Source organism: Marmota flaviventris, chromosome 2 (genome assembly GCF_047511675.1).
Source record: "Marmota flaviventris isolate mMarFla1 chromosome 2, mMarFla1.hap1, whole genome shotgun sequence".
In the NCBI taxonomy this organism is placed as follows: Eukaryota; Metazoa; Chordata; class Mammalia; order Rodentia; family Sciuridae; genus Marmota; species Marmota flaviventris.
Window position 1 is genome coordinate 134,303,921 of NC_092499.1, and position 25,821 is coordinate 134,329,741.

Sequence of the window (25,821 nt, forward strand, 5' to 3'; positions counted from 1 at the left end):
CACTTAATGGTTTCTGTGCCTTTCAAACCACCTAATTCATTGACCAGTGAAGAACTTCTTTGTGAAATCTCTCACAATTGTGTACTATTTGACTTAATACAAAAACTCCTTATAATTTGTACTATATAAAGTAATACAAAGCAATATAAAAATAACTATTTTTCTCAACATCTATTTTATCTTGCATAATAGATTCTGAGATGCAGGATTATGTTTTATACTCTTTTAGATCACTGGAGAACACTGCAAACAGCTTATAATATTGTACACTCACTGAAATGTGACAAGTGTTTATTAAACATAACAACATACCTTGCCTGCCAGACGGCTGGAGATGATCCCATTACTAGATATAAGACAATCAGCAAGAGTAGTTTTTCCTGTTAAAATAACATAAATTAAAATCTATGTAGTTTTTAAAGGGGATTGGGAGATAGACTTACTCACAAATTTGATGTCTCATCATAATTAGTTTAGCAAGGATCTTTTATTTACCTATGCCAGATGACATAAGACAAAAGATATATTTTAAGAATTTTATAGACTTCTAAACAGAATATCATCTGGAAAGACATAGAGGCTAGTACTCCATAGTGGTGTAATCACTATGCCAATCCAAAAGAGAACATAATTGACAAATTTTATAGCTACTAAAATCTGTCCTATAAGAATTTGGTCAGGTTAATCACAATTATTATATCAGTCATCCAGTATTCACAATAGCTAATCATGCTTATAAACTGAAGCCCCTGAAAGTACAGAATGATAACGACAGAAATCATGTTCAACGTCTCTGAAAGGTATAATATCAGGTAATATGTCATCAAGAAACAACAGAATATCATCAATATATGATTAAGATGTAATATTAAAATATCATTAACAATATCATCAAGAACAATAGTCTTCCACCACGTTTCCCCATGCAAGCCCTAATTGGTACGTGTTAGTTGTTAATACTTATTTACTAAGGAAATTTACCCATATCTATTACTATTGCAATATAAGCTGTGGAAGATAATCATCTACACTGTAACATATATAAACAGTATCCAAATATAAACCTAGAATTTACTTTATAATAAAAAAAAACTTCTTTGTATTTTAAGTATATAATTCTAGTTACCTTTATCAAATAGACTACCACTAAAGTTTACAAAATTTCAAGGGATATAAATAAGTAACTTTGTTTAAAGAATTCCAGAAGTATATAATAATTACTACAGATGGGTTGGTCTAACAAAAGGAAAAGATTTTCTCTCCAAGACAAGTCCTTATTACACTCCATGAACTTCAACAAAACTATGAATTCCATATAATAATTCAAACCAGAGACCAATCAGTAGGAATATTGAAGACTTTTAATTAATATGTTATCTATTTGCCATGTGAAGGTTATGTGTTAGCATATAACACTAGAGCATCACTTTCCTGCTACCCAATAAAGTGGAATTCATTCTAGGCATGAAAATCATGCTCTTTCCATGTACCAAGAAAGCAGGGACTTTGCTTTATTTATGACTGTAACTCTAGGACCAGAGTAATGCTTGGCATATGAAAGACATACAAGGGTTGGGGGGTGGCTCAGTGGTAATGTGAGGCACTGGGTTAGATCCTCAGCACCACCACATAAAAATAAATAAATAAAATAAAGGTATTATGTTCACCAGTAACTAAAACAGTATTTTTTAAAAAAAAGACTCAATAAATAGTTGAATGAATATGAATTAAAGGTTTTCTAAGATAGTACCCATTTAACAATTTTAAAGAGGAAATTTTAAAAAAATTGCTCTGCAAACATGCACACCACTGACTTTTCACATGATTTAATTCACAAAGATAAACAACTTATTAGACTTTGTGGCCTCAAAATGTGTGTCGTATAATTACAAAAGGTCTGGGGACAGCAGGGTAAGTCATTGGATTTGTATGTAAAACTCATTCTCAGTTGGCTTCACCTATAAGGTGATCTACAACCACCTAACCTCTTTTCTGCCTTTCAATCAATCCTAAGCACTCTACCAGTTTAATCTAATCTACTATTTAACTATATCAAACTTAGTTTTATTATTTTCTGCTAATGGCTCCCATGCCCTCATAAAAAAATGTTAATGATCATTTTCATAATGAAGTATTTAACTTCCTGCCAAGGGATTCTCATTATCATCACATTTAATCCCTATAAGATAGCTATGATTTTCATTTGGTATACATATGCTGCATACTGAAATTCAAGAAGGCAAAGAAACTTAAAAATGAAGTTGAAAATAAATTCAGGATGTCTAACTCCAGAGCTGAAGCACTTAACCCCTAACTTACATGTAGCCCAGTGGCTATGAAGAGTTCTATGACATAGGACCCAGCCTGCCCCTTCACCTCTATGTACTACTCCTTCACCTATAGGATGGTATATAAGTTTTATTTCACATGCCCTTTCCAATCATTTTGCCTCAGCAACCAGAACTCAGAAGGGGTCTGAAACCAACAGCAGGATTAGCATGAAGCAGGGCTATGGTGTTACAGCAATGTCTATGTAAATCACATGTATCATGCTTAGCTATTCTTGCATTTATAGTGTCCTGGGCTTCAGCCACATGTATTTTCTTCTTCCCAGGCTGACACACTGCCACTTATAATGTTTGTCTCCATTTGTCATCTTCAGACCGCCTTCAAAGATCATCTCTGATATTAATTATGCTGTGAAACCTTTTCTTAACTCACTATGTCCCAGCATCCCATATATAGGACACCAATAAAAATTTTGTCCTATATGTGGGATTCTGGGACATAGTGGGTTAACCCACCTCTAGCTTCCCAATCCTCTAGTTTTCTCAGTGGTCACAGTCTACTTTTTCTCATATTGCCTGCTCCATTCCTAAAGCTTCCTCAATAGGATATGGGACAGGTGTCCCACTCATAAATGTCTGTGTCCTGATATACCTACCAAAATTCCTTGAACTTAGCAGATGTTCAGTAAATATTTGATGAATTAAATAGGATCACATAACAAAGGCTCTAAGGACACAATATCAAGATTACAGCTGTTTTACAAACAAAGTCATTTCAAAAGTTTTTCATATTTAAACAAAAACTGAAGTTCTGATTTAGGAACAAGGTGACATACTATATAGAAAAATGCTAATAAATAGTTAACCATGTTCATATCATATGCGTCCTTGACATCACACACACAAAAAAAACTTTTAAAAGGAGTAAGACCTACTTCTTCGACTGCCCACAGGTTCAATTTACTGAACATGCCTTGTCTATTAATGAAAAATAGCCATTTAAAAAAGGTTCTTACCATGGTCAACATGAGCCAAAACACATATATTCCTGATGTTAGCAGTGTTTTTCTGGAGTTGAATCATCTTATCCAAACTATTGAGCACCATGGTTGCTCACTTCCTGTGGTTAAAAATAAAAGATGTATTACAAATGACACAAGGGCTAAAGGTCCAGGCAAGGGAAAAAGAAATTTAAGTGCTGGGAGCTGAAAAAGATTTTTCAGATCCCTTAAACGAAGACTCAAATGAACGTTTATAGATGAGACATACCAATCCAGGCCCAAGACCAGCTTGAAAGGCAATAAACTGTACTTATGGAGTGTATTCATCCTTCTGGATGGGAAGGCTGTGTTGAATCAAGGAGCTCCTGGGTGCTGGGTGCAGTGACACCAGTAGCTCCACCCATGGATTCGTACTCTGACCAACTCTTCCAGGCCAACGACAACCATAAGAAGGGTCAAATGCAGCAGGAAGAGAAGATGTTGACGTCTCTCCCTTCCCCTAAATCCCTGGTTCTAATATTCTAGCTCCCTTTTATCCGCGGTAAAACACTCGGCTTTATACTGCGTACAGAGCCTGAAAAAGTTTTGAGTCACGTGCTTATGAACCAAACAGGTGCACTGCCCATCTTTCTTCCCTTTTCAAATGAAAAGTCTCAACTCCACCTGCCCTTCATCTTCGAGGGGCCCCAGATTCGTAGGGTTTGATGTTGAAAATTTTAAGGACCCCAAGTCCACACGGAAAAAATTCTGGCCCCGGGTGGGAGCTACCGCTGGATGCACGCCGCGTCGGCGCACGACCCCGGTCTCCCCGCGCCGTCCCCTCGGCCCAAGTCCCTCATTACCGCCAGCACGCGGGGGGGGGGGGGTGGGGGTGGGGGTGGGGGGGGTGGGGGGGGCCTCCTCACCAGCTCCGGCTCTCTGCCCAACACCGCACGCTTCAGCTAGGGCTCCGCAGGCCTGAACGCCTGCGTTCTGGGGGCGGGGCTGGCTGACGCGCGACCTCTGACCCGCCGGCGTCTCGGCGCCACCGGAAGCCGGCGCCGCGTCAGTTGCCGGGATCCCGCGGTCGCCTAGACGACGGTGGGCTCCGTAGATAGAGGTGAAAAATCTGCGGGTGCTGAGCGCTGCGGATCTAGCAGCGAGCCGAAAACATGAGGAGCAAGTGTTTGTGTCAGATCTGTACCTGCGGGTAAGATTGGCTGGCATAGCGGCGGGCCGGGAGACCTTAGGGGACCCAGTGGCCCTTCGGGTACCCCCACCTTGACCCCCGCACACCGGGAGCGGCGGCTCAGCGACGCCCCCTCTTTGGCTGGGTTGGGGTACAATGTTTCTTCTTTGTAGCTAGAAACTAGTTTCCGATTTCTTTATGCAAATTGGAATAGCATCTGGGCCAGGTAAACAGTAAGTGAAGCCCACGGCGGTTGTGAGGCTAGTAAGCGGTGGATCCGACTGGTGAGTGCATGCCCCACCAGAATAATAAATAATAATAATTATTATTATTTAAAAGAACAGTAGTCAAAGCCATTAGTTGGCAACCAGTATTACACATTCTTTCATCTCCAGCTTCCCATCCTCCAACCCAAACCGTATTCCCATATTCCCGTTCTGTCCAGGCGGCCCTCATTTGGAATCTGCCTGACAGGTAAGGCTGTAGTCCCCATCCCGAAACCCAGAACTCCTCTGTGAGTCCTGCCTAACAACCTTCCACTACCTATAAACACACTCTTTTCCTTCCTTCCCCAGCTTCACTGTTGACCCAGGGATGAGATCATTATTTGCTATATAAATATATGTCAATTCCTTGCTATTTCTTAATACCCTTAAAAGGGAAAACACCTGCATGTTGATGGAAAGCAGTTTGTCTACTATTTTCATAATAAACACTTTATAATTACATATAGATTAGTTAATATATGACTTTTGAGATACGAATCTTCAAACTCTCGTGTGCAAGAAGTTTTTTTTTTTAATTATAATCAACCTAAGTTTCTTCCCACCTTATGTCAGAAAATTCAGTCTTCATTGTGTCGGGGGCTACATTTTCTTCAAGCAGTATAATGATCCAAGGAACTAAAGCATTGCCAATAAAAGAGTTCCTTCTGACCTTTGAACATTGGTATGAACTCCCACTGAAAAGTCCTTTAATGAAGCTCACATATTTCTTTCTAGAGCAGGATCTCTGCTAGTTTTATTCTTATACTCTCGTGTGTAAGAATCCTTGAGGAAGCTACAAACTTGTAGTTACAAGGCTCCACTCAACCATCTCTTTTGAAATCTGGACACTTCCTGAGACACTGACACTGGCAAAAATTCCTCACCCTTCTCAGAGCCCCTTCTCCTCTGCCTTTTAACTTCTCACTCGGTTTGGCAGCAGAAGGGAGATTTTTACTCTTCCTTCTTTTATTTATTTTTGTGGTGGTTGTTTCAAGACCGTCCTTTTCCTCTTGTGACCTAAAAGACAACTATCTTTCACCTCCCATTAGAAATGCATTATTTCATCTCTTCCATGAACTGTTTCTTTTGCAAAAAGCAGGAAAATTTGTTGACTTGAAGCAACTTCTCCCTCCTGCTGAAATCTCTTCAACAAGGGATTATATAAAGGTCCTGACTACCTGCTTGATATAAAAGAGGCAAAAGAACAAGAAAACAAGTTTGTTAATATTTCAATAAATTTCCTTTCTCTAGAAGATTAAGATCATCAGAAGACCTTTTCAGGGAAGCTTTGACCTGTTTCTGCTAAATGTCCATTTGCTGGTTGAGTCTTTTATTTTTTTCACTTACACTATGAAAATTAATAGTTTCACACATCTATTTTATTCTTTAAAAAGTTGAAGCAACCATCCATCTCTAATGCATTTCTTTATACAATGCGTACATGATGTTTTTATGCTTGTTAAACTATGGTGGGGTTCTCTTATGTTAGAAATCAGAAATGGGGGATGCTAGAAAAAAGTGTGGCTCATTCAGATCTTTGCTCAAATATGATGAAAGAGTCTGTCATTGAAACCTTTGTTCAAATGTCATACTTTGCCCCACCTCCACACTATATCCCACTTCCCTGCTTCTTTTCTTTTCCCATTGTACTTAGGATATTCTACATATTTTTTTCTCTTCACCCCTATCAAGGGTGTAAATTCAAGTAAGACACAGAATTTTCTATCTTTTCTTAATACTGTCCTCAATACTGAGATTTTTACTCATTATATATTTGCTGAATGAATGAATGACCATGTATGTAGGAAGTGAATGAAAATGGTATAAATTAACTAAATCTTTATCTTCAATCTTGTAAAAATTTGAAAAGTTAGTAATTTAAGCTAATATAGCAAAGTTCATAAAAAGTTACAGATTATAGCCTCCTATAAAACTTTAAAAAGCAGAAATAAGAAAAATTTTGGAAATATCAGGATTAAAGGCTTTTTCTTTCCTTTATAATTCTTCAACACTGTTAAAATTTGAATGTATTTTTTCATGGAAAATAAAACTAAAAACATGACAAATTCCAAAGATTGGACTTGGTTCTTGTAACTCATTCACCTATAACAGCACCTCTATGCTTGCATGACCTGTGTACCCTGCTTCTACTTCTAAGAGTCTTGACTATGTGTGACACTAAATCACTTCAGCACTTTACCACAGCCACCATGTTCAAGTTGATATTCCCTAATCTCTTGATCCTTCTGACTTCAGAGTTTCTTGGACATCCTGTGACCCCACCTGTTTTCCTTACGCTATAATTCTTCATGCTGTCCACCATGATTCATCTGCAGGGTATATACATTTTCTTTCGGTTCAGCTTTACAACCCTCCCCCATGCCCTGGAGTCTCCAAATGATACCAGACCTGAGAAACTGACCTTATTTCAGAATAATGTGGTTTTACTTTTTTATTTGTTTGCAGTTTTGTTAGTTTTATTTTTAAAAGGTTTTATCTTTTTTACTAATTGTGCACTGAAAAATTATAGTGAAAACCCTGTATATTTTTTAACACTTGTTTTTCATACATAGTTTTTATTTATTTTTAAAAAAGAGAGTATTCATTGCGTACTATTCTACCACAACACCCTCCCCTTTAACTATTTCCTGTCTTACCATGTTCCAACAGTCATTCATAGAGGTCAACCTCATATTTTTCAACAACTCTATCCTATTAGTTTATATGATATCTGTTCATATATCACCTAAGGATGAGGATACATTCTGAGAAATTGATCATTAGGAGATTTAACCATTGTGTGAACATCACAGAATATACTTACACAAACTAAGATGGCTATGATGTCACCAGACAACATAATCTCATTGGACTATCACTGTATATGTGATTTGTGGTTGACCAAAATGTCCATTTTTTTAAAAGCATTAATGTGTTATTTAGGGCTCTTAGTTATGGGGAATATAATCTATTCTGATGAGTGTAGGCAAAAATTAACTGTATATAAGGAGTATATGTAATTCACTTGAAAGAACTGAAACCATTTTCAAACCAAGATTCCAAGGAAGAAAAGTACCTGAAAATCTCATTGTAGCCCTGGACCATGAAGGGAACTGCTAACTCTGCCACAATCAGAACACTGTAAGAGAGCTGTAGCCTCCAGAACCACTCAATTCTACCAAAGTCAGAAAGCTGCCAAGTCAGGGAATCACCTTGAAAATCAGGGGACTGCCTAACTGGCCCCAAACTCTCTTTGTCTCTACCTCAATCTATACAAGCAAAATGAATGTGGTGCCCTGCTTTTCTCCTTATGTAGCTATGTTCTAAATCGGAGTCTCATGTGAGTACATGAAATAGGTGAAACCTAAGTTATATATGCAACTGGTCTGCATGGGGTCTAGGACATTACTTGTTGGCTTCTCAGGTCTGTAAATTAACAAGACAATATTTCTACCATGTAAGGATACTTATTTTTTTAAACATCACTGCAGAGGGAACAGGTTGTCTAGGAAAGCTGCTCTAAAGTTTATGTGTTCTGAGTCATTGGAGGTCTGTCTCTGATTAATAATCACACAAAGTATTTTTTTAAGGCAAAATAATCTTTCAGTTTGTTTGTTTGCACAGGCGACATCATTGTCCACATGGAACCACAAGGATTTATGAAAATTTTGGCTTGTCTTGCCCCACAACTGAATACTTGGAAAAGTATCCCATGTATGGCAATGTTCTTCCACCACAGAGTCTTAAACCTAAGCAAGAATTTCGAGCATGCCGTGGTAAAATGGAAGGAATAACTACATTTAAGTAAATATTGCACAATTACTTGCTTATATTTTTCTCAACTCTTCTGATGGGAACAAGGTTTTCTAGCTATTAAATATAGGTAGTTGATTTAAGTTAAACAAATCCAAGAAGCAAGAACTAGTTAAGTCACAAGAAAAATAGAAAGATGAGCTTTAATTAGGTTAACAAATTGAGAAGAAAAGAGGAAAATAAAACGTTCTATTGATTTGTTTTTATTCCCTAAAATATATCATGTTCTTTTTTTTTAATTTTCACTGTCACTGCCACCCAGAGGATAACAGTAGCTTCCCAGTGTTTAGGCCTGTATCTTCTCTAGTTTTTGCATTTCTGATCTGTTTTCAATACTTCAGTTGGCCAGGATGATCTTTTAAAAGTGCAAATCCAATCCTGTTAAGTCCCTGATGAAAATACTTTAAAACTTTCCCATTATGTTTCACATAGACCAAAATTCCTACCACAATTCCTGCATGGTTTACTCCCTACTTGCTTCTCTAGTTTATTTTATGTTTCCATCTTGTAGGCCTTTTTTTGTTGTTGTTGTTTCCTATAAAATGTCAGGTTTCTATGCCTCAAATCCTTTCAAGATATTAATTTTTTTCTACCTGGAATTTTTCCCCTCTCCTTCCCTAGTTTAATACCCATTCAGTCTGTAAATCTCAACGTGATTATCTCTTGGAAAAATCTTCTCTACACCTCACCTAGTTTTCAGTCTACATAAAATTCCTCAGTGTAAGTTTTCAAGGTACGTTCATTACATTAGTTTTAGTATTTCATGACAGTAGGAATTATGTCCATTGTTTTCTTATCATCCTATTTCCAAAATTCTAGCACAACACTTACTGGCACATGGTAGGTTCAGTGAGTGATGAAAAAAAAAAAAAAAATCCCACTCATCCTAAATTTTTCATTTTTATTTATTTGTATCTTTGTATCTATTTGTATTTTGTCAGCTTAGTGGGTTACTTCTTTGTTTTCATTATTTTATTTGATGTACACTATATTCAAAGCATAATCTTAGGCATCAAGAATAAAAATATCAGTAATTTCAGGTTCCTGCTTTTAAGGAACTCATGTCATTTTTTTTTATAACTTAGGGTTTTAAAAGCACCACAACAAATTTAATTTTTCCCAGTTGACTTATTCAGATCACCCTAAGAGAAGGAAGAAAGAAAACTTTAAAAAGGTAAATAAGAAACATTCCATATCCCAAAACTCAAAAGTCCAAATATGCCAATACAACTAAAAATTACATTTCTTAAGTCATCAGCTCTCCACTTTGAAAGACAAGAATCATAGCATAATGGCTTGGAGCTTTTGCTTGACTCCTCAAGATGACTACATTGAATAGGAAGTAGAAAACTGATTTATTTGCAGAATAAGAAGCCATTGTATATGTTTCAAAGAGACTGTGTAAAGAGCAGATATCTGAACTTATAGAAGACTTTTGATTCTTTATGGCATTATAATTGTAGCATAGTTAGATGACTACAAGAGTTGGCAGGAAAATTTGCCCTATAGAAGTAGGATTTTAGACCTGTCATGTGTTTCAGGATATATCAGATGAACAGACTGCATTTGCTATTTACTGCTTCTCCACAGAAAAGTGCTTTGGATGTGGAGGTGTAATTTTTAACACTAAGTAAACAATGTAGTCAAAGAAACTTCTAAGACTTATAAACCAAGCTTTCTCCCTACTCTTCTCTCTATGATTTTCCCTTTCACTAACTTCCTGATTGCATTTTAGCCTATTCCCAATACCTGGCATTTGAGCAGAGTAAAGAACAATTCAGATATCTGAGAAGAGTTACATGATTTCAATTACTATTCATCCATTAAATAAATATATAGCAAACATTTGTTAAGCCTCAAGCATTGTTTTATGCATCTGGGATACAGTGTGAACAAAAACAGGATTTCATTTCTCACAGATGTTCCATTCTAGTGGAGAAGCCAATCAAAACATCACTTGAAATAAATATCAAAGCACAACAGTGATAAAATCTATGAAGGATAGGCACCTTAACAGCTAGAATAAGATATTCGAATTTATCGGGGAGATATAAGAAAAATGAGCTAAAACCTGAAGCATGTTAAATAGTGAACTGTATTGAGAGAGGAAAGAAGTGTATTCCAGGCAAAAAGAAGCATTCAGCAGGAAGGAACATAAAAAGTGGGAAATTTCAGAGAAAGACAGCTAGAGCAGAGAAAGCAAAAGGAGGGTGTAGTGAGGAAGGACAGGCAGGGCCTTTGGGCCTTGTTCTATTTTATCTATATTCTTAGAGCAATAAGTACCAGTGAAGATTTCCTTTCTGTTTTCTTGTTGGGGGTTGTGGGGAGAAGTACAGTGGTGAGTAGATAGATAAGAGACCTAAGGAGGGAGCTAGGGCCATGAGGGCAAGAATGATCCAATTCACATGTGAAAGAGTTCCTTTGTGTACAAAGTGGAGACAAGATTGGAGAATGGCCTAAAGTGGATGCAGGTAAATGAGTTCAGGAAGCTATTGGAGTTATTTGACTAGGCTATTATGAAAGCTTTGACTATTATGGTTTGGTGATAAAGATGGAGAAGAATGGTTAGATTTAAAGATATTTAGGAGGCATAATTGACAGGAGTTGATGAATGACTGTGTATAAAGTGTGAGTCCTAAGTTTCTGACTATGAGCTGAAGAGATGTTGATGCTGTTCACTAACATAAGGAAAAATTACAAAGACCAGATTTGTTGGGGAGAAATAATTTGATTTGGAGCATATTGAGTTTTGATGTGCCATTGAGTATCCAAGAGGCTATATACATGCTGGTGTGGAGCTAAGAGAAGAGTACTAAGTTGAAGTGTAAATTTGAGAGCCATTGCTATAGAGGTAGTAATCAAAGCTGTGGGAGTGAATGTTAGGTGAGAGTAGGAGTGTGTGTAGTCCAAGCCTTCAAGAACTCCAACATTTATTTAATGGTTGAGTAGAGGTGGAAGAAGCTATATAGGAGATGGAAAAGAAATAAATCAGGAAGGCAGGAAGGGATAATTTCCTGGAAATACAGTATGTGAACAGTAATGTCAATTACAGTGACAGGGGTCAAGTAAGATGAGTTCTAAAGAAGTCAGATGGACTTAGTCACATAGAAGTCATTCTGAACCTTAGAAATGTATTAGGTCAGTGACAGTGCTAGACTGAAGTGGAATGAAGAGGTAGGCTGAAGTATTTGAGAAAATGGAGTCAAACAGCCTTAAGAGGTTATATTGGAAATAAGAGAAAGGGACTCAGTGAGTTTTTTATTTGTTTTTTTGTTTTGGTTTGGTTTTGGGTTTTTTTGTTTGTTTTTGTTATTTTTGAGTCTGTGGATACAGAATCCAGAAGAAAAAAAGCAGTCTGTAAAAGCTTAGAATAATAGTTAACAGTAGATAACATTGCCCTTACTACTTATCAAGTACTCTCCTAAGTATTTGTGTATCCTTAAAACAACACTACAAGGTAGATGATATTATTGTCCCATATTTATATATGAAGGAAGGAGCAAAACACATTAACTGTATTATTCAGGGTTGTACAGCTAGTTAGTGAATGACTGACAGAGCCAAGATTTAGATCCAGGCAGTCTGAATCTGTGGTATTCTCCATTTCATCAGACTACCTCAGTAGTCTTCTGTCATATAATGTTATGTAATGCCTAGAGGGACTGGATTACCATCTGGCTTCCATCCATGGAAAATGGTTCTGAGAGATCCAAATATGAGTAGGACTCATACTGACACTGTGAATGTGACTTATGTCTAAAGGCAAGAGTTACTTATTATCTAAAACTGAGCAGGACAACATGACTTCAATAAGAAGAAAGTATGCCCAAATAGTTTACTGGAGTCTTTATGTAGGATCAATAAGGATTTTGAAGGATTTTGACAGTGGATACAGGGAGATATATATATATATATATATATATATAAATTTTGCAAGTTTAAACCTTTCACCTTCAATTATTTGAGGATTTAATTTATTTAAGATCAAATTAATTGAGCATCTCTTGTTTTGATATTTTGAAAACTAGGATTTTCAACATATTGCTCTTAAGATATTGAGTCTCCTAACAGGACCTTTTAAAGGAATTTAATTAATTCATTCAAATTGTTTATCAAATATTACCATTTTAATATTTTAGACTTTTTAGGCAAGAGACAACTGAAATTATCAATACTGAGATCATCAAAATAAAAGGTCTTGTGAGGCTATGTTTCAAATTTATATATTTCAGATCAGATTATCGTCCTTATGAAATAGTCAAACAGCCTCACCACATACCAGAAGAATATAAACCAAAACAAGGGAAGATTGATCTTGGTACTACCTACAAACGAGATTTTAATTCTTATAAAGTGCAGCCTGTGGTAATAGTCCGGCCTTTGGAAAGACAACAAGTTAAAAAAGGGAAGTTGGACACTGTCCCAACCTATAAAGGTAACTTGCTATTTCAAAAATGAATGAGCCAACCAACTAAAACTTCCAGCTTTGATATCTAATATCAGATTAATTTTAGTGTTTTGTCAAATGTATCCACCCATGGTTTAGGAAAGAAGTTTTTCTCTGGTAAAAATAGCATATAGCCAAAAAGCAAACAAACAAAAACCCAAACACCATTTACCTAATGGAGAGTTAAGAGGCTTGGGTTCTTCTCCAGATTCAGCTCTTAATTAGTTTTCCCTATCTTAAAACATAAAAAAGAATACCATTTAGCAAGGATTATGTCATATCTGTCATTTATACCACCTTAATTAGCATTGTACCTTTCTTCCCAACCTAGAATTAGTTGAAACTATCAAGAATGCTGGAGTCTTTGAAAAAATCAAATAAGTAGCAGTCCTCTTCTGCATTCAGTTTCTGAACAAACTTTTAAAGCAAAAGAATTAATAGATAAGGAACCAAAATATTGTTTTTATACTGAAATAGATCAGGATGGATGATAAAGCTTCCATCTATAAGCAAATGTTTCCTGATACCGAACCTTAGAGGAAAACCAACTGTCCCCTGACAGACAATGCTGGATTACCAACATAGGGGACCTGCAGCTCTAAGACTTATAGCATGAAAGAAGTATAAGAATACCTCCTGCTCCTAATAACTAACTTGAAAAAGTACTGGGCAATGTATGACCAATTTTTCTTTCCAAAAATGTATTTGATTTTAAAATACTATATTACTTTTGAGGGGTTGGTGGTCTTAATCTAGGGCTGGGGATGTAGCTCAGTGGTTGAGTGCTTGCCTCTCATGATAAATGAAACAAAGATATTGTATCCATCTACAACTAATTTTTTTTAAATTAATAGACTAACTTGATAGTAGATATTATTTCTATATTTTCCTTTATAAATAAAGTAATTGCATATATAGGCTTACACTCTTTCCATTAGTTATGTGAAATAGCTGAATGGGCATGTCCTAATATGAAAACTTTTTGTAAAAGTGATGCCATCTACAACCAAGTTAATAATCAGGTGATAACTAGATACATATTTTTTCTGTAAATTTCACATTTACCAGTTCACTAGGTAAGTAAAGTACATGGTATCCATTTACTGTGGTCTGTAAGCATATACCATTAGGCAAGTCAGGAACAATATTCTTTCTGATATTTAAAGCTGTGAGTACATAAGATGCTACCCAAGGGACAAATTGTGGAGACTGTGAATATGGTATATTACAATCAAACGTAGCATATAGTATTAGCTGAGATACAGATTTTTATATGTGTGGGATACTATGTACAGCACAAAATATGACATAAAAGATAATTGATTATTTTACTTGTTCTTTTATAAAAACATAGTAAGATTTTTTACTTGTTCTTTTATAAAAACATAGTAAGATTTTTTTCTATGTAAGATCTACAAAAAATATGAATAATATTGATATCCCCTTATGGTTTGGATATATACACAAAACTGTCTCCCTCCCTCCCTCTCTCTCTTTCTGCTTCTCTGTCCAACCCTAGATCTGGCTTTCCATAAACTGTTCTCTATGGATTCTCATATTTTCATTTTCATAATTCAAGGCTGAGGAATTCTAGGTTCCCTCTGGCCTTCTAGCTCCTGAACTTTTCTATCAGGAAAGGTGACATTTTGAACTTCCAGGTTTTCAGGCATGAGACAACAGAAATGCAAGGGCCAAGGCTGTGCTATGTAATTGTACTGAAGGTTTTTTTTTTTAGATTCCTACTTAAGGGCAGGTATCTGTAAAATCTAAGAGGAAAGACAGAAATTGGATATGATAAAGAAATAAGCAACCCTATAATTGGTAAGCAGAACAACACTTACATTCTGGACGTGGAGTTTGTGAAACAAAACGTATCTGCTCTCCTAGCATCCTCAGCTTAGAAATTTATTCATATTAAGATGTACATGAAAATATACCATAATAATAAATAGTCATAGGGATTACCCTGCTCAGTAGCCATTGTAGGAAATACAAATATCTGGATTGCAGAATGGGTGTAGACATTAAGAAATTTTATAATTGATAACCAAGGAGATAAATGATTTATATACTGAAAACTATAACACACTGGTGAAAGAAATTAAAAGAAGATACAAATACATGGAACCCATTCAGAGATTGGAAGAATTAATATTGCTAAAATGTCAGCACTACCCAAAGCGATCTATAGATTCTATGCAATCCCTATAAAAATCCCATTGGTATTTTCACAAAAATAGGAAAAAAAATTCTAAAATTCCTGTGAAACCATGAAAGATTCTGATTAGCCAAAGTAATCATTTGAAGAAACAGCTGGACACATTACACTTCCTGATTTCAAATTATAAGTCTAGAGTGATCAAAATAGTATGATACCGGCAAAAGAACAGACTCATAAACCAATGGAACAGAATCAAGAGTCTGGAAATATACCTAAGCATTAACAGTCAACTAACCTTCAGAAAGAGTACCACAGATACATAATGCAGGAAGAATATTCTCTTCAATAAATTATTTTGGGAAAAATGGATATCCATATAAAAGAATGAAATTGTACCTTTATCTTAAGCCATACACAAAAATAAACTGAAAGTGTATTAAAGACTTAAATGTAAGAACTGAAAGTGTAAAACTCGAAGAAGGAAACAGAGTTCTTTGACACTGATTTTGGAAATGATCTTTGAGACATGACACCCAAATCACAAGCAACAAAAGCAAAAATAGACAAATGGGATTACATTTAACTAAAAATCTTTGTACAGCATCCTTGGGAGAAAATATGATCCAAAATGTATAAGGAAATCACATAATGAAAAGCAAAAAAACCCCTGATTTAAAAAAAAAATGCCCAAAGGATCTGGATAGACATTTTTCCAAAGAATACATACAGGTACATGAAGATCTATTCAACTAATATCAGGAAATATAAATCAAAAACAGAGACATCACCTCATACCTGTTAGGACGGGTTTTACAAAAAAGATAACAAATGTTAGCAAGGATATAGATGAAAACACTTGTATTCATTATGGTAGGAATATAAATTGGTATATCCATATGGAAAACAGTTTTATGTTCCTCAAATTTTTTTAAAAAATAGAACCTTGTGTGGTCCAGAAATCCCTCCTCTGGATGTATACCTGGAAAAAAGAAGGAATTCAGTATCTTGAAGAAACACCTGTACTCCCAAATCCATTACAGCATTATTCACAATCACCAACATGGAAACAACATGAGTGTCCATACAAAGATAAATGGATGAAGAAATTGAGGGTGGGTGTGTACATATTGTGTGGGGGAAGGGGGAGGGAGCCACTCGTTGTCTGAAATGCTTGGGACCAGAAGTATTCAGTTTTTAAAAAATGAGACATCTTGGGACTGGGACTCAAGTCTAAACATAAAATGCACATAGTCCAAAAATAGTCTTATACAATATTTTTAGCCTGCCTGTGTTTTGCCTGACCTGTTACATGAGGTCAGATGTGGAATTTTCCATTTGTGGCCTCATGTTGGCATTTAAAAAGGTTTGAATTGTTGTGGAGCATTTCATGTTTTTGGATTAAGGATATTCAACTTTGTGTGTGTATAAAAATGGAATATTATTCAATCATAACAAAGGAAATCCTGTCATTTATGAGAACATTTTTCTAAGTGAAATGTTCAGAATAGAAAAATCTATTACGTCATCCAACATATATAAAATCTGAAACTATTGAACACATAGAAACAGAGAATAAGACTATGGTTATGAGGGGCAGGGAGGTGAGGAAAATGGGGAAGTGTTGGCCAAAGGGTATAAAGTTGTATTTAGCAGGATCCTATCACAAAGTAAGAAATAATAAGTTGCAGGTTTATAGTATGAGTAAGTCTAGAGGTCTAATATAAGTATGATGGTTATAGTTAAAAATTCTGTATTGTATAATGGAAACTAAGCCATACTAAAAATAAATAATATATACTACAAGGGTGGTAGATAATTCATTAATTCAGGAACAATCAGTACTTCAAAAATGTATACTTTGTAATATATCACTTTAGGCTAGCCTGTGAACGCATTGGAAACTAGTGATTATGGATAAAGAGAGAAAGAATATCCCAAAATCTAGTACAAAACAAGCATGTAATCATAAAGCCAGAAAAATGAAAGAATTCATTAGTAGACATGGTAAGAGCTGAGGAATTGGAATATAATTCTATAAATACAGGTTGAAAAGAGCCAAGCTATTTGGTACGCTATGAGGCTTGATGATTTTCCTATAGCCATTACAAATTTTTATAAGTTCTGCTGCCAGTAGGATACAGTAGATGGCAGAAAGGCATTACTTCCACTGCAACAGGCTTTTTTTTAAGTATAGAATTTTTAAAAAATGCTTATATTTTAAAAATGGCATGGGACAAGTGAGGAGGCAAATAAAACTCCTGAGAGGGAGGAACCCTCCTAGATGAGATGGAATGGCCAACTGTTTATTTCTGTGACAGCATTTGTCAAGTCTAGTTCTAGGCTAAGGATTGATCTTGGCATAGGCATAGTCACTCTACTGTGGGAAAGAGAAACTGGTGGAATACTTGATTGTGGGCTGGTTTGACAAATTGGACTCTAGAACTCCAGATGCACGGCAGTTTTCCTTGTGGGACATTGACAGAATGTTTAAGGATCATGACGGGCTAAGAAACTGGGCCAAAAAAACTCCCACAGAAATATTCCACTTTTACATGGGAATAGATGCTTAGGAGAAAAAGTCCCACTAGAATGAAGGCCCTAATACAAAGTCACCTCAAGTCTTGTCCTTGAGACATTTGAAACTACAGGAAGACTACATCTAACTAAAGATGCCAGTGAGAGCTGACCTAGCTCAATTCCCAACTGGAATAACGTAATCTACCCTACATTCTTTCTGCCTACTAGAGGAAAGAAGAAACTGTCTCCTGTTGCAAATAACATTGATTTTAGTTTCTATGATTATGTACAACATTCAGCATATAGTAAAATATCATGAGACCTGTGAAAAAGCCAGGAAATATTTGAAGAGGAACTGGTCAAGAGATTTCCAAAATCAGTGATAGAATCAGGCCATCGAATCAAGAAACTTAAAATGGATAAACATAGGAAATTATCCCAAAGCAACTGTTGTCAAATTTATGACAAAATAAAGATGACTTCTTAAAAATAAGAGAAAGCTAGGTGCAGTGGCACACGCCTGTAATCTCATTGACTCTGGAGACAGTAGGAGGAATATTTCAAGTTTAAGCCCAGTGAGTGAGACACTGTCTCAAAAAATAAGGGTGGAGGGTATATCTCGGTAGTAAAACACCCCTGGGTTCAGTCCCCAGTACAAAAACAAAAACAACCCAAAACTGATATCTGACTTTTTAACAAATGCATAATACTTTTACAGAGACTATGGAAGGCAAAAGACAATGGAAAGACATCTTTAAAGTGCCAAAAGGGTAGGAGGAGGGAACCCTAGAACTTTAAACCCAGCAAATCCTAGAATTTGTAAATAGTGAAAGCATCCTTCAAAAAATAAGACAAAGTAAAAATGTTTTCTGGCAAAACAAAAACTGAATTCATTAGCAGCAGGCCCTTATTACAAGTTTTTCATGTTGGAGGAAAATGATTCCAGATAGAAGTATGAAATGCATGAGGGAATGAAGCACATATAAATGGAAACTATTTGGATAAATTTAAATAAATACTGACTTCTTTAAGTCATATTAATAACTATATTTTCACACAAATGTAGAAGTAAAATAGAACAATGGCATAAAAGGAAGGAAGGTATAATTGAAATTAAACAAGAGATTCTTCCATTGTTCTAGAAATGTTAAGAATATCAATTTAAGTTTGACTAGGCCAGAATAGTAAGTAAATACACATTTTTATTTTGCAAATACAGAAATTTATAATTAAAATTCTAATAGAGAAAAATGGAATAACAAAAATACCCTTTATTAATCTAAAAGAAGTTAGGAAATAAAGGAACTTGGGGAAAATCAAAAGTAAATAATGATACAGTGAATTTAAGTTCAGCTAGATCATGTGTTACATTAAGTGTAAATGAAATAAACATTGAGTTAAATTCAAAGATTGATTTTTTTCATACATTAAGAAAAGTTTATTAAAATGTATACCAAAAAATTGATAAAATACATGAAATTGTCAAATTTTTTGAAAAGTATAATTTATGCAAATTAACTCAAGAAGAAAGTCATAATAGCTTTATATCTGTAAAAGAAATTGAGGCGTGAAGATGTAATTTAAAGCCTTATCATAAAGGAAAATTCAGGATTTCCAGCTTCCAAATAAGATACACAACACTAGAAGTAGTGTGTTCTCGAGCTAACAAATAAAATAATTTAAAAAATGATAGATGTTCATGAATCCTTCAGAAAGCTGAGACCACAAGTCAACCTGCTAATCTGAAATAAAAGGACAAACAGCTGCCTCAAAGTTGAGACAGTACCATTTCCCTTGGAGCAGTGCATAGAATGCACACTGGCTCGCATGCAGAGATTTAAATTTTTCATTGTTTCAAACAAATTATTAAGAGATTGAGTATAGTTTAGTGTGAGAGCCCAGAGAGCCTCAGACACTCTTCTCTTTGGATGCTCACTGTGTGTTCGTTAGAAAGATTGAAGGAAAGACTAGAGGTCAGAGGAAGCAGGCATGGAGAAAAGCATGACCATCATTGTGGGAAAGGCAGAAAGCTCCATTTAAATGCCTCAGACCTACAAACAAAGCATTAGTCTGTTGCAGGAAAGGTATCACTGTTATCCCTAAAGAAAAAGTGAATGTCTATTGCAACTTGGGAAAAATGAAAAGGAAAAACAAGAAGCAGCAGCAAGACAAGACTTCTAGCATGAAAGAATGGGAGATTGTCCTGAAACCAACTCACTACAGTTCAGCTACATCAAGGGATATAGAGAGCTCTACTTCTGAGACCCAGAGGCATAGGACCTGCCTAAGACTGAAGCTGGACAAAGCACAGAAAAACAACTCCCCATACACACACTCCAACATCATATCTAAGCACTGAATAACAACAGCAGTTTACCATTGTTAAAAGGCAGGATATGGAGAAAGACATTTTCTCTGAGGTATAGTAAAGAGAAAGCCTATAGCTGAAAATGGGGCAGACAATGAAAAAACTCTAGTAAATCAGTCTCTTACCTGAGCAAAAGATGATGCCAAAAGAATGTGAAACTGGAGATGCACTGAAGGTAAGCATAACAACAAAACTCAAATCCAGTTCAACTATAAATTGAACTGACTGAACTCCACTCACTGAAGATCCAGCAGATGAAGATATGTATCCATCTCTACATATATTATTATTTGTGCTATATACAATATCCTGCTTTCAAATCCAAATTATAAATTATGCAAAGAAAATAAAAAAGTAAGAAGGAAGGAAGGGAAGGGACTGTCAAGAGACCAAATCTAAACCAGGTTCAGAAATTAACCAGACATTGGAACGATCCAGGAAACTTTTTTTTTTTTTTTTAGTAAAAAAGACTAGTACTAGTACTAAAAGCTGTAGTTAGAAAAGGTGGACAAGAACACATGAACAAATGAATTTTAGAAAAAAGATGAATAAACTATAAAATTGAAATAATTAGAAATCAAAAATAAAAGCAATTACCAAGATAAATGATGACTTTCATAGGCATATCAATAGACATAACACAGTCAAGGGAAAAACTTAAATAAACCTGAAATAAGTCAATGTAAATTCCTGAACCAAAACACAAGGAGAAAGAAAAATGAAAAAAAAAAAATAAATAAAAGATTCTGACCATCCAAAGCTATGGGATACTTTTTTAAAAAATATTTTTTAGTTATACATGGATGCAGTATCTTTATTTTGTTTATTTACTTTTATGTAATGCTGAGGATTGAACCCAGTGCCTCACACGTGGGAGGCAAGCACTGTACCACCGAGCCACACCACAGTCACCAATGGGACACTTTTTAATGGGCCTAACATCTACATATTTGAAATCTCAGAAAAGATAAAAGAATTATTGGAAGATGTAATTGAAAAGAATTTTCCAAAGACAATGAATAACATCAAAGTTTAGATCCAAGAAGCTTAGAGAACCCCAGGCAAAATAAATTTATAAAAAGAAGAAAACAAATCACCTAGAAATTCTGACTTGAAAATGAAAAATGAAAAAAATCCTTAAAGCACCTGGGTGTAGGGGAGACACATTACATATAGAGGAATAAAGAAAGGACACACAGACTTTATGTCAGAAACAATCAAACCGGAAGATGATGGAGTTAACATCTTTAAAATGCTAAGGGTTGAAGAGAAAAATTGTCAATCACATTCAATCCCCAATGAAATTATCTATCATAAAGTCATTTCAAATAACTGAAAACTGAATTATCAATAAAGCTTCACTAAAAGAAATTTTAAAGAAGATTGTTTAGGTACAAGGAATATGGTGCCAGGCAAAAACTTACTCAACATAAAGAAATGAAGATCCCCAGAAAAATGTTAAAATGGAAATTAATATAAAATAGTTTGGGGAGCATAAATGAAGACAATTTTGTTGTTATTTTGCACAATGCATAAAATTAAAAATATAGTAACAATAAATACAAAATGGAGGTAGGAGTTGGAAGTTTACTGTTGAGAGTATTTAAGATTACAGTCAGGCACTCCATGATTCAGTCTATGATGGATCATGCAGACTGTCATGGACCTGTAAGACTATAACACCTAGTGATGTTATAGCCATCTTAGTCTTAACACTGAGTCTAAACACTCGGATGTTTGCAGGATGACAGAATTGCCTTATAAGGCATTCCTTAATGATACCTGTTCTTATTTGGTACATGACTGTGTATGTAAATCATAATACTATTGCCTGCAGGTAGATTGTGATTAATTAAAAATATGTACTATAAACTTTAAGGCAAGGAGCACCAGACTATAGCCTGTGTACCAAATCAGCCCATTTATTCATGATTTTGTGGAACTGTAGAATTTTACTGAAATCTCTTGATTTCCCATTAGCTACTGCAATGTGGTGTTTTGTGGTAAAGCTTCAAGTGAACTGGAAATGGAATGCAGCTCGGTAGATGGAGCTTGAGTCAAGAGCTTCTTCCTCACCTCTAATGAGCTTCACAGTCTCTCTCACAGAATCTTCACCACTTCCCTTTATGCCTCTGCTCTGATGGCTATCCTACTAACTGGGCTCCTCTGCCTATGGTATCATTTCCGTTTTCTTACAAGTCTGTCTTGAAATAACTTCAGCGTGCCACGGCTTTCCAATTCTATCTCATGGCATCATTTATAGATTCTTCTCCTATCTAGCTCTTAATTTCAACTTCTGTTTCACAAAACAAGACTATTTGATCTAGCTTATCTTTTCTTGACAGTTTGTTTCATAGGTATCTGATAACCTAAAGATATTTTGCTCTTGCAACAGATGTCCATTCTTATCCAAACATCAGTAGCTTAATTATTAGTCCAGTTCTTGACTATTTTGGCAGAAATTTCTCTGGATGAAGAATTTTTCTTTTCAAAGGAAAGATGCTCCACATAATAAGTATTCAAGGTCTGGCTATGTCAGTGTACTTTGCATAGATTTTAGTCCATATTCTAATACATTACCTTGTTTTAACAAACCTTGTCTTTTATAAATTAATTTTTGGTAGTTAAAGAAACACATTTTGGAGTGAAGTCAATTTTTATAGTATTCCTCATATAACCTTTCTCATCTAGAAATAGATATTCTAACTAATTCTCAGTTTAAATATAAACACTTGAGTTTTCTATCCACAGTCCAGGTAAGCTGTGGGAAACAGACTTAAGGTATTGAATTTCTAAATCTCAGAAGTTAGATCCTATGTTCCCTCCTAAGTTCTCCATACATTTTTTTACATTTAGAAATTTCATTTTTTTATTAGTGCATTATAGTTATACATAATAGTGACATTCGTAAATGCATACAACAATTTGCTCTAAAACACTTTTGATGGTACTCACTTCAGGACCCTGGCCTCTAAATGGAGCTTTACCTTTTGGGAATTTCTGAAAGTCCATATCATAAGGAAGAATAAATGAAGCCAATGATATCTCTGGGATAATACTAGTTACCCTGACTTTGCTCAAGAAGTTCCATAATGGAATTGAAATTTTCTCTCCTTAGAGGATACCTTCCAAAGGCAGGAGTAGACACACATCACCTGTGCTCTCACATTAGAACACTTGATTTACATTAATTCCTGGATTTGATGACTTGCCTTAGCATTCTGCAAGTTATAGTGAAAATCCTAGCCAGTTCCCAGGATTGAAACCATACCCTTCTAAACTGTCCTCACCACACAGTCCTTTTGGCTTTCAATAATAATCCACAAATGGGCTCAGACGTGCCATTCCTTTGTATGTAATTAGGTGAATCTGGAAATGAAAAGTTAGGTGTGCTAAAGTGGGGAGATGGGTAGAAGAAGGAGGAAATGAAGAAAAAATAGCAAATCTGAGGTCATCAAAGTAATTTCATACTTGATGCTAGTGTTTGGATTTCTAAAAGAAAGGATGTTTGGCTAAGAAAGAAATCAGTCATGATTCTTAGAAGGGAGTTGTTTCTTTCAGCATTTAAAAATGTTTTGTTTTAATTTTTAAGATGATTATAGATCTTGGGGCATTCAGAAAAGTGAACTTTATAAACCAGAACAAACTTATCATCCCCCAACTGTGAAATTTGGAAATTCAACTACCTTTCAGGATGATTATGTTCCTCAGGAGATAAAACCGAGGCAAAGCTTTAAGCCCTTCTCTGTGGTCAAGCGTTCTACAGCCCCTTTTAATGGTGATACAAGTCATCGCATTGATTATGTACCTCATCAGCTAGAAATCAAGTTTGAAAAGCCAAAAGAAGTTTACAAGCCAACTGACCAACCTTTTGAGGATCTCACAACTCACCGGAATGACTTTCAGGGTCTTGTTGGTGAAACTGCAAAAATCTGCCGACCTGCCCACACCAGGGTGACCCAAAGTGCTCAATTTGAAGGAAACACTGAATTCCGGGAAAGTTTCCAACCATGGGAAATCCCACCACCAGAAGTCAAGAAAGTACCAGAGTATGTGCCCCCTACAGGCAGCATGCAGTTAAACAGCACAAGCCACCTTGACTATGTTCCCTATCAGGCCAACCGTGTTGTTCCCATCAGGCCAGTTTCTCACAGAAGAAAAAACAATTTTCCTTTCCAAGGAAAAAGCACCATGAAGGAAGATTTTCCAGTATGGGAAATTTGTCGTCAAGGGCTCATTAAGCAGCAGCAGCAGATTCCCAACCCTTCTGGAAAATTTGATGGTTTGAGCACTTTCAGATCTCACTATGTGCCACATGAATTGATTCCAACAGAGAGTTGCAAACCTTTAAATGTTGTTCTTAAGAGTTCTGTTCCATTCGATGATATCACTATGTATTCTATAGAGTACACACCAAAGAAACAGGAAATCTGCCCAGCTAGCTATCCCTCTCCTCCAGGTTATATATTTGAAAATACAAATTCCCAAGGCCATAAATTCTTCCGCAAGATCACTCCTGCAGCGAAAGCCTCCTAATCATCAAATTATACTTAAAAGGAAGCTAACTACAAGGTATTGATTTTTCAAGGGAAAACCTGATTTTTATAGTGAAGAAACTATAAGATAAACATGATTTTTCAGATTTTTAAACAAAATTGGAAAATGTATTATAGGAGATCAGAATCTTAAAATCAATTTTTTACTGATATTTTAATCAAGATTGTGTTTAATCTGCATTTCTGAATGTTGAATAATGTACATTTCCATCTGAACTACTTTAATATTTAGCATACTGTTTGATATTTTATCCTTAATCTATTATCATTTGCACTTCTGTTTATAATTATGGCAATTATGTGGTTATAAAGGTCATATACCAGTTACCACTTATCAAGAACATTGGGACCATCTACAGCAACACTGAAAACAACAACATATGGATTTCTCTTCCAAAACAGTACAATTCAGTTTCCTCAGATTTTAAGGCACCCAGGTAGTGTACGCCAAGTCAAATTTTAGGGCAGTGCTGGAGACCACTCCTCACTACACTGAAGTTAGTAAGAAACATTGCAACATGACAGCTTTGGGGGGCTGGAAATCAGAGCACATGAGCTCAAATCCTACTGCCATCAATTTCTATTTGTGCCACCTTAAGCAGGTGCCTCATGTCTCTGAGCTTCTTTGTCTTCATTTGTAGAAGAATATCTCTTCTGCCTACCACACTGTTTGTTTTGAGCATCAGATGACATGATGCATCTTAATCCATAAAATAAAAGTACAAATGTAAGCAAGGAATTGTTAATAAATCACTCAATTGCGTTTGTATATTTTCACCTTTCCAAATAAGGATAATTTCCTATTCAATCATCATTTCCTGGCATGTAGTAAAGATTGCAAAATAACCTACTTCATTTTGACCACCTCTGAGAAGAGTTTTGCCCTCTCTTGAGTCACAGGGATTTGAACAGCTGTTACAGACAAGAAGACCTTAGATTGGGGTGAATACCTTGGCTTGAATCACACAGTTGCTAGAATGATGTTAGGAAGAATGATAGCTCTGAAGAAATCTTCAGGGTAAACTTAAGTAATTATGTACCTAATTGTTATACCCAGACTTTATGTTCAGAAAGAAGTAGAACCAGGCCCCAAATGGGGTATAATCACCTCGCTGACCATTTCCAGTGTGAAGAAAAGAGATAGGGAGGGAAGGAAAAAATGATGTCAGCAAGCAAAGTAGAAACAAATATTTACAAATGTGGAAAATTCTCTAATGAATTAAACTGACTGGGCAG

At 35.6% G+C, this 25,821-nt stretch overlaps 2 protein-coding genes across 4 annotated transcripts in view; one reads left to right on the forward strand and one right to left on the reverse strand.

Moving 5' to 3' along the window:
- Window positions 1-4,270, reverse strand: part of Efl1 (elongation factor like GTPase 1) — a 143,011-nt gene extending 138,741 nt beyond the window's left edge. For both annotated transcript variants that reach the window (XM_071608574.1, XM_027921012.3), the window contains exons 1-3: window positions 4,195-4,270; window positions 3,305-3,408; window positions 313-380 (exon numbers count right to left, since the gene is read on the reverse strand). In XM_071608574.1, the coding sequence (XP_071464675.1) occupies window positions 313-380; window positions 3,305-3,395 (159 nt within the window). In that variant the 5' untranslated portion in view covers window positions 3,396-3,408; window positions 4,195-4,270. The remainder of the gene's footprint in view (window positions 1-312; window positions 381-3,304; window positions 3,409-4,194) is intronic.
- Window positions 4,271-4,330: 60 nt separating this feature from the next.
- On the forward strand, window positions 4,331-25,821 carry LOC114079680 (stabilizer of axonemal microtubules 2). Of its 2 annotated transcripts, none has more exons than XM_071607346.1 (4): window positions 4,331-4,478; window positions 8,331-8,527; window positions 12,769-12,971; window positions 23,622-25,821. In XM_071607346.1, the coding sequence occupies exons 2-4, from the start codon at window positions 8,436-8,438 to the stop codon at window positions 24,563-24,565; spliced, it is 1,239 nt and encodes a 412-aa protein (XP_071463447.1). In that variant the 5' UTR covers window positions 4,331-4,478; window positions 8,331-8,435; the 3' UTR covers window positions 24,566-25,821. The 2 variants fall into 2 exon arrangements, with proteins under 2 accessions (XP_071463447.1, XP_027776827.3); XM_027921026.3 differs by having other exon boundaries at window positions 8,348-8,527.